Below are 14,265 nucleotides of genomic sequence, written 5' to 3' on the forward strand. Positions count from 1 at the left end.
AGTGAGACACAATGCAATTGCTCATCACCCACTGACCAATGCCCAGACAATCCCTGAGCAGCAATCTGTCCCTCCCAGCCAACTCCCCCCAGTTTATCTACTGAGCATGATGTTCTATGGTATGGAATATTCCTCTGGCTAGTTCAGATCAGCTGCCCTGGCCACGCTCCCTCCCAGCTTCTTGTGCACCTGCTTGCTGGCAGAGATGGGAAATTGAAAAATCTTTAACTTAGGATTAGCACTACTTAACAACAACTAAAACACGACTGTGTTAGCAACATTATTCCCATACTAAATCCAAAACACAGCTCTGTACCAGCTACTAGGAAGAAAATTATCCCAGCTGAAACCAGGACAAACCCTGAGCAATGAATCCCATTTGAAAACAAGGCGGGGAAGGAAATCCAAAGAGTTAAAGCAATTTGTCCAGAATTGTCAAACACAAGCAGCAGAGCCAGGAGTAGAATCTTTATTCCCAGTCCTCTTTCCTTTTCCCTGCTCACTCAGTGCTGCTGGGGTTTTGACTTCACATATCTAACCTGTGTTAGTTGATATTTAAATCTGGAAGGAGAGCCAGCATATTCAGCCTGGTGTTCCCTGCCAGCAGCAGACTTTGCTTGGAGCATCGTTGGGACCCTGCACCTGCCCTTCAATTCAGTTCTGTTCAAAGTGTTCTGTTATGGTGGCCTATGGAAAAATGCAATTTGCAGCTTGAAGTCCCATAGCTTAACAGTTTCATTGAAGAGATGTTATATGCTTTATAATATCAACTCACTAGTAGCCAAGGTTTTCAAAAGTGAGGTGAAGTTCTTCTGGTTTAGTTGCCAGATCTAACAACTTTTTAAAAAGCCCATGTTTCTGTATGGTGCCTGGCTCTGTTTTAGTTGTCTAAGTCAGAAGTATAGAGGCCATGAACTGCTTATTTTGCAAACACATGCCATGTGTGAGCAGCTTTGTGGGGAAGGAATTATAAGATTTAGGTTGTACAATGCAGCTGTCTTAATGTATACTTAAAATCTTTTGTTCTACAGGCTCCCAGAACTTAAAAGTCCAGCAATAGAGCCACCATTGAAGGTAGGAGAACATTAATATATTGTGTTGTAAACTAATTTCTCTGAATTATTGTTTAAACTAGACTAGGCCAAGCACTGGGTACAAGTAAGTTGGCCTTGTGAAAAGCCAGTCTGAAATAATGCAAGAAATTTACCAGGTACTTCATATTTTTTGATAAGGCATATTTTGGTTGTTTTTTCTGTTTAAAAAGGGGGAGGGAAAGAGAGAAGCATATTTAATGTTTTTGGTCAGCAGTCTTTTCATATATGTTTTGCTTATTTAGTTTTATTGAGGTTGAAGGGACAATATGACCTCATAGGTTTTCTTTCATATGTAATTTATGAGGACCCTGAAAGGGACCTCCTGGGTCATGGATTCCCAGACAACCATGTTGGATAATCTCTCATACACTGACCATTCTTCACTGTAAGTCTCATTAGGATTTTTTATTTCCATTACTTCTCTTGGAAGACTGTTCTATAACCTCATTCCTCTGATGCTCAGAAACCTTCCTGTAAATTCCACCTTGAATTTATTCATGGCCAATTTAATCCCCTGTGCTTTTGTGCTAACATTATCGTTGGTTTTTTTTAATTGAAATGGCTCTTTTCCCGCCCTAACATTAGTTCTTTCAGTGTGTAAAGGGAAAACAGATATCCTTTGTGTTTTCATTTTGTGAAGCCAAACTTGGTTGTATAAGATGGGTTCTACATCCCTTATCATTGCGGGAATATTTCTTTACACCTATTCCAAGATTAATCCAATTGTTTCAAAGCAGGTGACCAGAATCATACATAATTATTCATGATGAAACCTTTACTGATAAAATATGATGGCATTCTTTCCTTCTTGTCTTAACTGGAAGTACATTATCTCATTACATCTTAGAATCCCATTTGACTCTATTATTGTGTGATGTACCAGATAGCTTACAGTCATGTTGTGAATGGTTAAGACACACAGTTGGTTTTTTTTCTCCACTGCAATTTTTAGTTGATCTACAAGAAATTGATGCAATTAGCTGCTGTATACCTGACCTTAGACTTCTGTACATTTCATCCATTTTTAATGTTTCCAGTCTTGAAGGTTCTCTGGCTTTTCCTTCACAGTGTTAAAAGCTCTTTAGATATTCGTAATGCTACTCAGTGGTGTACATTCAGCAAATGTTAGCATGCTGTTATCTTTAATTAACAATTAATGAACATTTTGAATAGATATTGTTCATGGCACTCCACTAGTAATCTCCATCTGATCCAATGACATCCCTTTCTGCATTATTTGCCTTTGCTTCCCTTTTACCCAGTTTCTTACCTACCTTAAAATTCTTACGCAGTCTTTGTTTTCTGTAATTTCAGTTCCTTAAGTGGCACCATGTCAAGTCCTCTGGCAATCCTTCACATTTTCTGTCACCAAAAAATGTGTTATCTGTGAGAAAAAACGATAAGTTGGTAGGCGTTACCTGTGTTTAATTTTCATGTACTTTATATCTTTAATTATTCTTCCTTCTTTCACTTTTTCTCCCCTCTCCATTCTGCTGAGGCATACTATTGCTTTTTCCTCCTCCTTATGTATGGATGGGTGTTTGGCTATTCTGCAGCAATATGGTCCCTACCTGATAGAGCAGCTGCCAGGTTTTCCCTCTGGACTTGTGATTTCTGAGGCAGTCTCTCAACAGTGTCTGCATATTGAGTTTTACTTCTATCTTGAATAGATTTCTCTTTTCTGCCCCTGTGTTTAACCTCTTCATCTTTATTGAAAACAATTTACTTAGGCAAAGGATTTATTCCATTTTGGGGCTACTCACAGATTAGCTTTAATATCTATCCAATCCTTACCGTGTAGCAGCTTCACTTTTTCTTTTTTGATTATCTTTTTGCCTCTGTGGCTAAACAACCTTCTACTCTTTGTTTTAATTTCCTTTCCAAGGTCTAACTCAGCCTGACTTTTTGGCAGTTCTCACTTTATCCCAGTATTACCTGACCCCTAAAACAAATTCTCTTTTTTTTTTTGGCAGTCTTTTTTTCCTCATTCATTGTAGAATTCTCCTTACTCCTAGTATCTTGCGGGGGGCGGGGGGGTCAGGGGGGTGGAATACATGTGCATCTGTGTGAGCAAGAGGGAGCATTCATATTGTTTAGTCTGAGAAGCTCTTTCCTTCAAGATTTTTCACCTTGTTTGAAGTAAAAGATCCAGAATCACTACTTCCATCTTTTTGTTTTACATTCCAGGTGTCCTCCTCAGACACCAAGTCCCTTTGCTTTGGCTTAGAGAAGTAAGGCATGTGATTTACACCTCTAGAATTAAGAACCCAAATTTTGATTATCCTTTCCATTTAAACTGAGGCACCCTATGTCTACTGAAACTAGGTTACTCTACACTGACCTTTCCTGCACTGTCCCTGCTACTTACTGAAACAAAGTCTAAAATAGCCTCATTTCTGGCTGGTTCAGTGACTGTTCTGTTAAGCAGTATGTCAGCTAGCACATGCAGGAATAACTGGGCCTTACTGTTATTAACAGCATTTATTCTCCAATGTATATCCATGCATATAAGTTATTTCCATGTGGTTGGACAGTTGTTCTGGCTGCACAGTTACTTGGCCCTTTGATTCAGTTAAGAATTATCTTTATGCACTGTAAGAAATATTAAATACACATCAGGAGCCAACTGATATTCATTAGCCATATAAGCATGTTACAACAACTATATTAAACTACATGTGATGTACATTACATATTATGTATGAATAGCTTTTATACCATTGGGATAGTTCTGAGAATCTATTTCTAAAAATAGTTTTATTTCAGCAGTTTGGTTACAGAGGAAATGAGGCTTAGAACTGTTCAGTTGTTGGGCAGTGGAATCTTGCTGAGGATCTGATTAATTTCCAAAGCACTGACCAGGGTGTGTAGGATGCTTCTGTGTTTAAGTCTGCAACTTCAGAGATTAAAACACTCCTTTATTTCACAATCTCAGAGGAGCAAGGTAGGCTTGTAGACTGGAGCCTATAGGTGTATATCCTTCAAACCATTTCTATTTACTTGCACTGACATTTCATGAGGGCAAGGTGTATTGACAGACATATTATAGGATTATTGCAAATAAAGAAGGGTCTGACATGTATTTCCTGTTATGGTAGGAACCTATTATGGTAAAGTAATTGCATGTTTAGAAATGATGTTAAAATAAATTCTGAAGAGAGGAGAGATGTGGGAACTTCAGTGGTTAACAGAAAGGCTGACAGATTCTCTCTCTTGTAGTACAAGAGTAAACTGGGTACAGTCTGGACTCTGTGATTTAATGATTAAATCAAAATTACATGTTCTTTGTATTAATTGTAAGCCATTGATCTTGTGTTGTAATCGTCATACTGTCCAGCTTGACAGCATAGGGAGCCTGGCCATTGGCAGATGATGACAGACGTCGATGAAGAATACGTAGGCTCTGCTAAAACCAAACAGCAAATGTTTTGCTGAAATGCAAATGTTTTGTTGTAAGTTTTAAAAACTTGTTTATCAGATTCCAAAAAGAGGAGAGTAGTAATTATTCATTAGATTGTCATTTGAAAATGTAATCACAGCACAGTAAACAGCCTCCTAGAGAGGCTGATCCAGATCCCATTGAAATCAAAAGAAAAGGCAGCTGTTGGATCTGGTTCTAAGAGCTGAGAAATCTAAGCTGCAGACCTGGCTTTCGTGCCAAAGAGAGAGAGGGAGAGATCACAAGCACCATAAACAAAATGAATAAAACAGGATCTTAAAATGTATGGTACCATCCAAGTTGCTTGCAAAATCACTCTCTTTGGCACAAAAACTAGGAAGGCCACAGTTTAGATTTCACAGGATATTAAGGACAGGGTAGTAATATCAGATATATAATAATAATAAAAATACAGTGTTGTAAAATACTATATACTTTTTTCCCCCTTTTGGGAACGTACCAGGAAGTTTTCACCTTTAAACTAAACACATGCTCACAGTTTATGGAAAGAAATATTCATTCTTACAGCCTAATCGTGTGAAGTGTCGAGAACTGTTCACTTCCATTATTTCTGAAGTTAGAAGGCACCCAGCACATGCAGAGTCAAGCTTCTTAATATACTGTTGGATTCAAGTGATGAAGCAGTCGGCAGAACTATGTCAGTGTTTCACTGTTGCCAAACTGTAGAAACTAATTACTTCTAAAGGTTGTGCACAAACAGATAATAAACTGATGATGATCCACTTGTGTTGGCAGATAGCAATAACACTGGAGTTGCTGCACAGTTCCATGAGACCATGGGGACCAGAGTCTAGTTTCCCTGGCTGTTAGACACTAACTTCCAACAGCTGCTCCATAAAGATTCTCTAAATAGACTCTGACACCAAAGTCACAATCATGGAAGTTAAAAATGGGATTCAAGTGATTTCTAGAAGTCATTCTTCAGAAGGCTAGGAAGAAGAAAAGGATTCCCATGATATTGAATGATCTCTACTGAATACTGTAGAGATGGTGTATATGTGTAAAGAAGACAATTACAAAGAGAAATCTTCTACGGTTACTGCAGATTCTTCAGTTGATTGCCAGTCCTATTTTGGTGCTATGGTTACGTTATAAAGCCAAAGCTTTAAAATTCCACGTGTATACATCATAAAAGTGGCTGACAGAGCAACTTCCTCACTCTAACATTTCAGAAAAGGAAATTATCAGATGTCCCTGTGGAAGCAGAAGAAGACTATACTAAGTTTAACAGCAGCAATCTGAAACCCAAAAAGGTAAGCAAGCCTTGCATTCATGCGTGTTTTGCTAAAGCACAGATTAATATCCAATTAGTACAGAGTGCCTATTTTTCTTCTCCAAAACACATCAGAAAAACAAATACAAAATGGCAGATGTCTGTAGTTATACTTCCTTGAACTTTTCATTCCAGGCTTAGTTTGACTTTGGTAGCCTTAATGTCCCATTCTGAACTCTTCTGTACTGTTACTGTTTGACTGTATTTTATCAGTGAACATTCCTGTGAACCTCACAGACTTTGACACCTGTGTTAAGGTGCTCAGCTAATTTTTGCAAAGTTTTTTGAGATCTTTAGATGAGAAATCCTGTGGCTTAGTGATAGCAACTGTTAAATTTCAGTTATTTGAAAAAGAAACAAAGATGGCAGCATTTACTTAAATTCCAAGGGATGCTAAGACAGGCTTTATTTTTACCTAGAAATATTGCTTGGGCATTTACTTATGTCAATTTAATGAAGTTAAATCAACACAAAGCTTGCTGATTGCCAGCTGCAACCTAAGTTTGGAGGCCAATTCAAATCTGAGTCCAGTGGTGCCTGCCACTGTACTGTTCCTTGGAGAGCACCAGAGATGTGAAAAGAAATAAATTCTGTCTGTGTGCGCCAAGGTTGTGAGGCTTGCACTGGCTTATTTCTCTGAACATTGAAAGGGCTTATTTCTCTGAACATTGAAAGAAAATGAATCCTTCTTCAGTCCACTGGGAACCGAAAAGGCCCTCTGTGCTTGTCTTGTGACCTTCAGACTAGTGCTGACTACTCTTTATCCCTTTGCAAAGAGAAGCAGCTGGTGACAGGTATACATTCCTTCTTCCCCCCAAAACCCCCAGAATTTTTTGTACTCAGGGCACAATGCTAGTTTTGAAGTAAGAGGATTTCCCCCTAAGTGAAGGTGGTAAGTAGTTTAAAATATGCATGTTTCCTGCCTTCCCCCATTATGTACCTATAGCTTTTGAACTGAGCATAAAGATAGAAATAAACCGAGGATAATTCATTTTCACATTAGATATGATCTACTTCTGAAATAATGAAGCATACTGATGAGAGAATCTGGGAAAGAAAAGATAGCTCTTGGACTCTGTACAGTATACTACTCTTTTTTAAATACTTTGGCAGTGTTTTTGTTTGTATAGTAACACAGACGATCATACTGTTGTTGCATATCTCCATCCTATCCATAACCTTCTAGCTGATCCCAAGTATTGTAACTGTGAAGTCCTGCAGACTGAGTATCATAAAGAAAGGTCAATGCAAAGTTTTCTTAATAGGGAAAACAGCTAGAGATTTAAAACATAACATTTTAAAATGTAAGAAAGAAAAGAGGTCAGCTCTATAAAATGTGGCTCATAAAATGTGTTTTAGGTGTAAAAGTCTGGGAAGTTTTCCCAGTGGCCTCGAAGTGCTTTGCAAATGTTAGTTACCTTCTTCATTCTTAGTTCCTCCATCTCTTTTCCCTTTATTTCACTGTTCGTAGAGTCTTTGATAATAAATCAGTGTGAATTATTCATCATCTGTAATGCAAAGCTGTAATTCAGCCTGCTGACAGCATAATCATGAGATTGAGTCGGAAGGTACAGTATGCATCTGTTATATTACATGCATTATTCCTCTTAATGTACACTCAGGGATTATCCCAAAGTAAACGTTTGAGTTGGGATACCTCATTCTGCGGAAAGGAAAGATGTTTCACCTCCTTGTCCTTGTAATTGATTCTCTGTCTTTGTCTGAGGTTAAGTAATTCGTGACAAGTATTTTTCTGTTTGAATGATCTCGAATGTTTTGTAGGGTTTTTCTCCTACAATTTTAAGTCTGCATAACGTTATCTTTGTTGCTGTATACTAAAAAAGCAATTCAACTTCTTGCTTGACTTCTGTACCTAGGAGTTTGTAGCTTATACTCCCCTCCTATGGAGATGCTGCTTACCTTTTTCTATTTATCATTTCACTAACAGGCAAACAGCAAGATGTCTGCAGCACAGAAGGCTCTGGCCAAAGTTGATAAGAGTGGAATGAAATCCATTTCTACTTTCTTCAGTTCCAAACCTAAAGCATCAAAATAAAGACTTATTCTTGAAAGAGTTTTATACAGTGGTTATTTTTATGTTAAGATAAAAGACGTCTCCCCGGGGTTTTTTGTTAGTACAGTATATGCAGGGCATGTTTGTGTACATGGTGGAGTGTGATGAAGAGACTGAGCTAGAGTGGTACAGAGCTGTTATGCCTCAGTGGACCAAGGCAGTACCATGCCGGTATTCCAGCTTGGGTCAGGAAAACAGCCTAACTGCTTTAGCATGGTCCTGTGAGCTGAGAAGCAAGGTTTAGCATCAGGCCATAATGTACTGCTGCTTGTTCTAGAGCAAGCTCAGTCAAGGCCACCACAGAGTTTTCTCCATTGCACTCCATTCTGGGCTGGAAGCATGCCCTTCTTTGAATTTTTAAGAGGAGATTTTTTATTCATAAGGAGCATTATTTTTTGAGACTTTTTGGATATTTTTACCCGGTATAACACCAGAGTAGAATGGTATTGCTAGATTTTTATGTTGACCCAAATCTAAGTGCTGATGCAAGCGTTGCCATTGGTGGCAAATTATCAAGGCAAAGATAGCATCTATATTGGGATTTGGGTTGTTTTCAATATACTAGAAACAAATTGCAACAAATGTCAATGTGCCTGTATTGCAATAAAGTGCTTTGTGTAGCGAATTTGTGCTTGTTGTATTTGCTGTATGTTTCAAGAGTTGGGTTAAACTTCAGGACATTTCTTAAGGGGTTTTGGTATTTTCCTGTGTATAAATTTTAATCCTTAAAGAATTACAGCATCACTTTAGGCTTACATGATAAATCTCTTAAACCATGGCAATATAGGGTATTTTTATGCTCAGATCCAGGGTCAATAGGTCCTTACAAAAATAATTACAGAAAGATTCATTTAAAGGCAAAACTGGGGTTTTTGAAGAAGCCTATTTGGAGCTGTATTGAAAAGCTTAAGTGTGAGTGTCTTAGATAACATTTAGTTTTATGAAGTTTTGCACAAGGTAGGACTGTTACTTAAAACACACTACTCACCCTGGGTGTGTTCTTTCCTCATTACAGAGTATTCCTATATATTCAGAGGGATAGCTGCCTGCTATGTTGCAACCTCCCTGATTCACAGAACTGAAAAAGAGGTGGAGTCACTGGGATCATTTGTATAGGTCTAGCCAGTTCTGCACAACACTCATCGTTTTGTCCAGCAGTTGTTGCACTGAGTCATTCCTGTAGATCAACTACAATGTGTGTTTTAGAAAGACACTCTTAAAATATGTCATTCTTCGCTACTTCAGCTCAGTGGAGAATCTGCCTATATCCCTTGATAATGGGAAGTTTCAGAGAAGGCAGGAGTTTCTTCATTTTTGTTAACACTGTCATTTTTCCACTTCAGACTTACTTGCTGCCATTTACAACCCATGGATTACAGTCGTGTCTGTTAGGTTAAGGAGCTCTGTGGCTCTTTCACCAGCCCTATCAATAAAGTTTCCTTTTCTGACATTAGCTATCAGACAAGTTTAAAAGTTAATAGTAGGTGTCGTTGTGTGTGACACTTTCTACATGCACCCCATTTAGAATTGCCATCTTCTTTTTTTCCTACCTTACTTGTCTAGTAAGCGAAGACTAGCCCTGTAGCAGCATGTATTGGTTTATCCCATGGGTCTTTGCTATGATTGGAAAGAGCTAGCGTTTGGTGAGCCCAGAATGAGCAACTGCAGTCATGAACCGGAAGGGTTATGTTTTGAAAACCATTCAGCCTAGCCCAGCAATTTATTTGACAGTCAAAGAAACCCCCCAACTTCGTATCAGTAGGAGAAGGCATGCACCAGTGATGACAACTTTTGAAAACCACCACTCAAAAGTGCAGGATAATGCTGTGGGAAAAAAAGAAAAAGAACAGGCACATACTGTCATGTTAATGGAGGAAGTTTTGTGCAGCGGGCAACATCTTGGGGAGTATTTTGGTAAATAAGAGGAAAAGAATTGTGTATCTATTAATGGAAAGACAATTCCAAGCACTAGAAGATGTTGAGAAAGCAGAAAAACATGGGCTGGATGTTTGAGTGGAAAACCAAGAATGGGAGAAAGTTACGTTAGAAACAGGAACTGTGAGGTAGGACAGATATATGGTAGAAGCTCTTCTGGATATTTAAATCTGCTAGTTTTAGGGGTTTGGTTTTCAATAGTTCAAAAAATTTGTGAAATAAATTTTGGAAATGCATCTTTTCATTGACTGAACTGTTCAAGAAACTTTCTTCTAAGAAAAAATCCCAGTTCCTCTGGTCAAAATTTAGGACAGAAGGAGGACAGTTCTGATGGAGATGGGAGGTCTTTGTGCTGACTCCTGATCTGGGGTACTGATTATTATTTTTTCTTTCTCTGTACATGACTTTCACATCTGCCACTGTATGCAAGGACTAAGTCTAGAGTGCTTCCGCTGTGCATAGATGCATTTTGCTTTAGTGTGTCACATCTCGACTTCAGCTGTCAGCTATGCCATGACTTACAACAATTGTAATTTTTTTAGTGACTGTGCTTTTGGTTGAGCAGGAATTTGTGCATGACAAAAAAAAAAAAAAAAGCCATTTCCAAAAGCCATTAGAGCTTTCACGTGAAAACAAGAACTCTTTTCCCTTTAGGAAAGAATGAAATACATTTAGTAACTTTGAAACTTCCTCAACATGTAGCTGTAAGAAGTTATGAAGAGCATATGGTGCCAAATACATAAAACAATATTTCCTACCACAACAAGGATTTAAATATAGTTTCTCTGCCTGGCCAGCAGTAGCAGTAGGTCATTATGAAGCGCTGCTTTGCTATTTCTTCTTCGCTTAGCTTAGCATGAAACAATATGCCAGCACCATTATAGAAATGTGGTCTTACTTTATTTCTTTTTCTGGATTAACATGCCATCTCTACATGTTCATGTAAATATCTGATGAGTTGTGATGCTTTTATAGTTGTTGTTTTGGGATTAAGTGGCTCTTACTTTTCCACTTTTTTAGACTTCACATTGCAAATGTATTGACATCAGTGGGCATGGAAAACTTCATATGAAAATACCAGCACTGACTTAGGGATATGTAGGGTTTGAACTTGCACATCAGTCTTAAGTAATTAGTTTTATTTGTAGAAGTGACAACTGGTGATTTGAATATTTTCAGTGGAAAAGGCGGCATAGTTGTCAGAATATGCATTCAGATCTGAAATCTAGAAGAATTTTGGTGATGCTTGTTTTCAGGTGTTTAGCTGCATCTGACTTGGTGTTTTTTAGAGGGAAACCAAATGCATGGATGCTTATTTGAATAGATTAATATTTATGACTAGGGTTTTCTCTTTCCTTTTTAGATGCCTGCACAAAGACGTGCAAAGAAGAAATGAAAGGAGCATAAGGAGACTCGCTAATATTATTTTAACTTGCCATAATCTCAAAGCAGCTTTTAAAGGCTTTTTTTACACACTTTCTGAAAATAAATGCTGGAAGTTAGACATGCCCTGTTCCAAGAAAAAGCAAATCTCAGCAGATTAACATTGTTAAATATGCGGTGTGTTAAACATACACTGCTTCAAATTTTATAGCTTCTACACTATTGGTCTATTGGGCCCTTCCAGGAAAGCACTTACGAGCATGCCTAATGTTAAGCACATGAGCAGTGATCTTAGAGTCAGCAGTGCTGTTCGTGTGGATAAGTGCTTTGCTGGATCAGCGCCTAAAGTCCTGTTAGGTGCTGAGCATCCTGATCCATATCCAGCAAAGCACTTATGTCCATGCTTATCTTGAAGTGGAAGAGCCAGTCTAACTAATATTTGTGCATTAGTGTTCACCATAAAATATCTCTTGGCACAATGACTCACATGCTTAAAATTAAGCACCTGCCTAAGTATTTTGCAGGGTCACACCAACAGCATCCTTGAGCTAGTCTTAAATAATTACTCGATTTTGTATGAATTTTCTTTTTTTGTACTCATTGGGTTTTAACAGAGTATATGATTTTAGTGGCCATAATTACAAGTTTTAGAAGCTGCATAGCAAAATACGTTGCATGCAATTTTTTCCTTTCTTTTTCAAAATCTAGCCAAATTCATCAAGGTGACCTTTTTGGATTAGAAATCCAATGTTCAGACACATAATCATTCAAAATGAAAAAAAGTTAACTATTTTTTAGGACATTCACATTTTTTGAAATAATTTCACTGAGTTTGATTTACATGGTTTTGTCCAACCCTGACCTATTATCCAGAAGATGTCATCTAGCTCTGGTTGTGCGGACAGTCTGACTCTTGAAGTGCTAAAACTTGAGGTAGGATGTGTGTTCAGAAGAGCAGATGGAAAAGGTGTATTTTTATTTTACTTTTTCTAAGGGATTGAAACCTTAGAAACATGTATAAAATAACTGTTGAGAACTAAACCAAAACTTAAGTAATCCCGCAGGTAAAAAAAAAAAAAAAAAAAGACATAATTGTTTATTGTATTTTTTACTCACGTAAGAGACACTTTCTGTGGAGTGAACTTCAACCAAAATGTCAACCTGAGTCTACATAAAATATGCAGAAAATGGGTGCTAATGAGATCCTTAAGTGATCTGTGTCAGATGCAGTCTGATGTTTTTAACTTAAATACCTGTTTATCAAACTACCATTAATATCTAAATCTTTGCTACAAAACTTTTATAAAGTAATAATTGACACGATCTTGAACATAACAAATGTGTACTTCAATGAATTTTAACTATGAACCCAGTTCACAGACACCTACAGCAAATGGCCAGAATGTTCTATAAAGCTTGAATATATTTGAAGCATTCTTGATAAGAAGTAAAAAATTATTTTGCTCCACTCTGGCAAATTCTTCCTAACTTCAAGTCAAACAAGAGCTCCAAGAAGAGTTTATTACAACATCACTGAAAACTAAATTTCAAGACAAAGAGGCAATAGCTTATTCAACTTTCTTTTCAACTGAATCTGCTTAACTCTGTTTTAGAATATGAAAAACCTGAACTGTTAACCATTTCAAAATCATGTATGAAAGGAAATGTAACCTGAATGCTTATTTTAGAAATCTGCACTGAATTCTTTTTGTTACCTTTATGTTTGTCTGGTTAAGCAATGTGCACTGTCCCTTTTCAAGGAAAAAATATTTATTTTAACATAGTTTTCTAGGCAGTACTGTAAGAATATTATGTGGGTCCAAGATGAAATTTCTATTTTTCTAGCTTACATTTAAAAAAAATGCTTGATGTATGAATAAGATTATATATTTCAATAAATTGTGGTTCCATTTTTTGGGTAAGTTTTTATTTTTAATTCATGTACAAGAAAGAAATAAATACCTTTGGAATAATTTGTTGATTATTACTTCATTAATTTCACAGAGAAATACAAAGAAAAATGCAGTGCAATCAGACTACTACTGAGCCTCCACAAGGTAGTCAGTAATTCTTAGACTGAGTTGAAGGAAATAATAGTGAGATAGGAATCTAAAAGTTCGTTAAGACAGATTCAGTGAAGCAATTAGACTAATTCTTGAGGACCTTACTGTACAGATGTTCTAGTGAAACCCCATTTCTGTGTACATATAGTTTTTGGCTTAAGTACTCTGGATATTTTGATTTTCATGAATGTGGCAGTGAATCTCTGAGCGATAGTGGGATGTGGAGGGTGGAAGTGAAGAGAATGATGTGATACTCATGTCATTTTTTTACATATTTTGCATTCTTCACCATCACATATGTAGTATATAGGTGCTCCATCACAGACTTACGCAGAACTGATAGACCATTCTTTTCCATGTTTTTTGTATCAGACAGTTAATCAGACACAAGGGAAAAGCTGTTCCTCTGCCAAAACATTATCCTGGTATCACCATGATGCTGTGCTAAGTGCTGACATGAGGCTTCAAGGCTGTTAGGAGAATTATTTGCCATTTCATTTGTAAAATCCAGAGAACAAGGGGCAAAGCAAAGGTGGTGGCTATTTTATTTGACAGTCAAGTTGGTTTATTGGTATTAATGAGAACCAAGCAAGAAAAGCAGTAAGATTTGTACCATTTCATAAACCCATCAGTCACCAGCACTTATCTGCAGAAACCGAATTACCAGTGCTAAGGGCAAAGCACTAAGGCAGCTTCTATTTAAATATGAAACAGCATTTAGACTGCTTAGCTCAGTAAAGTCAATTTGCAAAGTAATGCAAAGACTAAAGAAAATGGCACATTGCTTTAAGTCTTTAAAGAACTTTAAAGAAAGTGTCTAAGCTTAGCTCTCTAGTACCTTCTGTATGCACAACTGTTATGTCTCTTAGGGTCTGTCACATTGCAAATTGCTCTAATTTTTCCAAAGCTGCCTTTTAAAATGCATTTGGTACCCTGAGATAGTTGCAAAGCAAGCAACGTTATCACAGGTAAAACAATGCCCC

At 37.3% G+C, this 14,265-nt stretch overlaps 1 protein-coding gene across 4 annotated transcripts in view; it reads left to right on the plus strand.

The window, feature by feature from the left end:
* RNASEH2B (ribonuclease H2 subunit B) overlaps positions 1 to 13,192 on the plus strand; it is a 44,097-nt gene extending 30,905 nt beyond the window's left edge. Inside the window, exons 9-12 of one of the 4 annotated variants that reach the window (XR_012622077.1) lie at positions 1,032 to 1,074; positions 5,727 to 5,807; positions 7,299 to 7,395; positions 7,776 to 8,526. Coding sequence is in view for 3 of the 4 variants with exons in the window: in XM_074815751.1 (XP_074671852.1) it covers positions 1,032 to 1,074; positions 5,727 to 5,807; positions 7,776 to 7,883 (232 nt within the window). In the remaining variant the exon portion in view is untranslated. The other 3 variants (XM_074815751.1, XM_074815753.1, XM_074815752.1) reach the window with 3 other exon arrangements.
* Positions 13,193 to 14,265: the final 1,073 nt, after the last annotated feature.

This window comes from Strix aluco, chromosome 2 (genome assembly GCF_031877795.1).
Source record: "Strix aluco isolate bStrAlu1 chromosome 2, bStrAlu1.hap1, whole genome shotgun sequence".
Taxonomy (NCBI): Eukaryota; Metazoa; Chordata; class Aves; order Strigiformes; family Strigidae; genus Strix; species Strix aluco.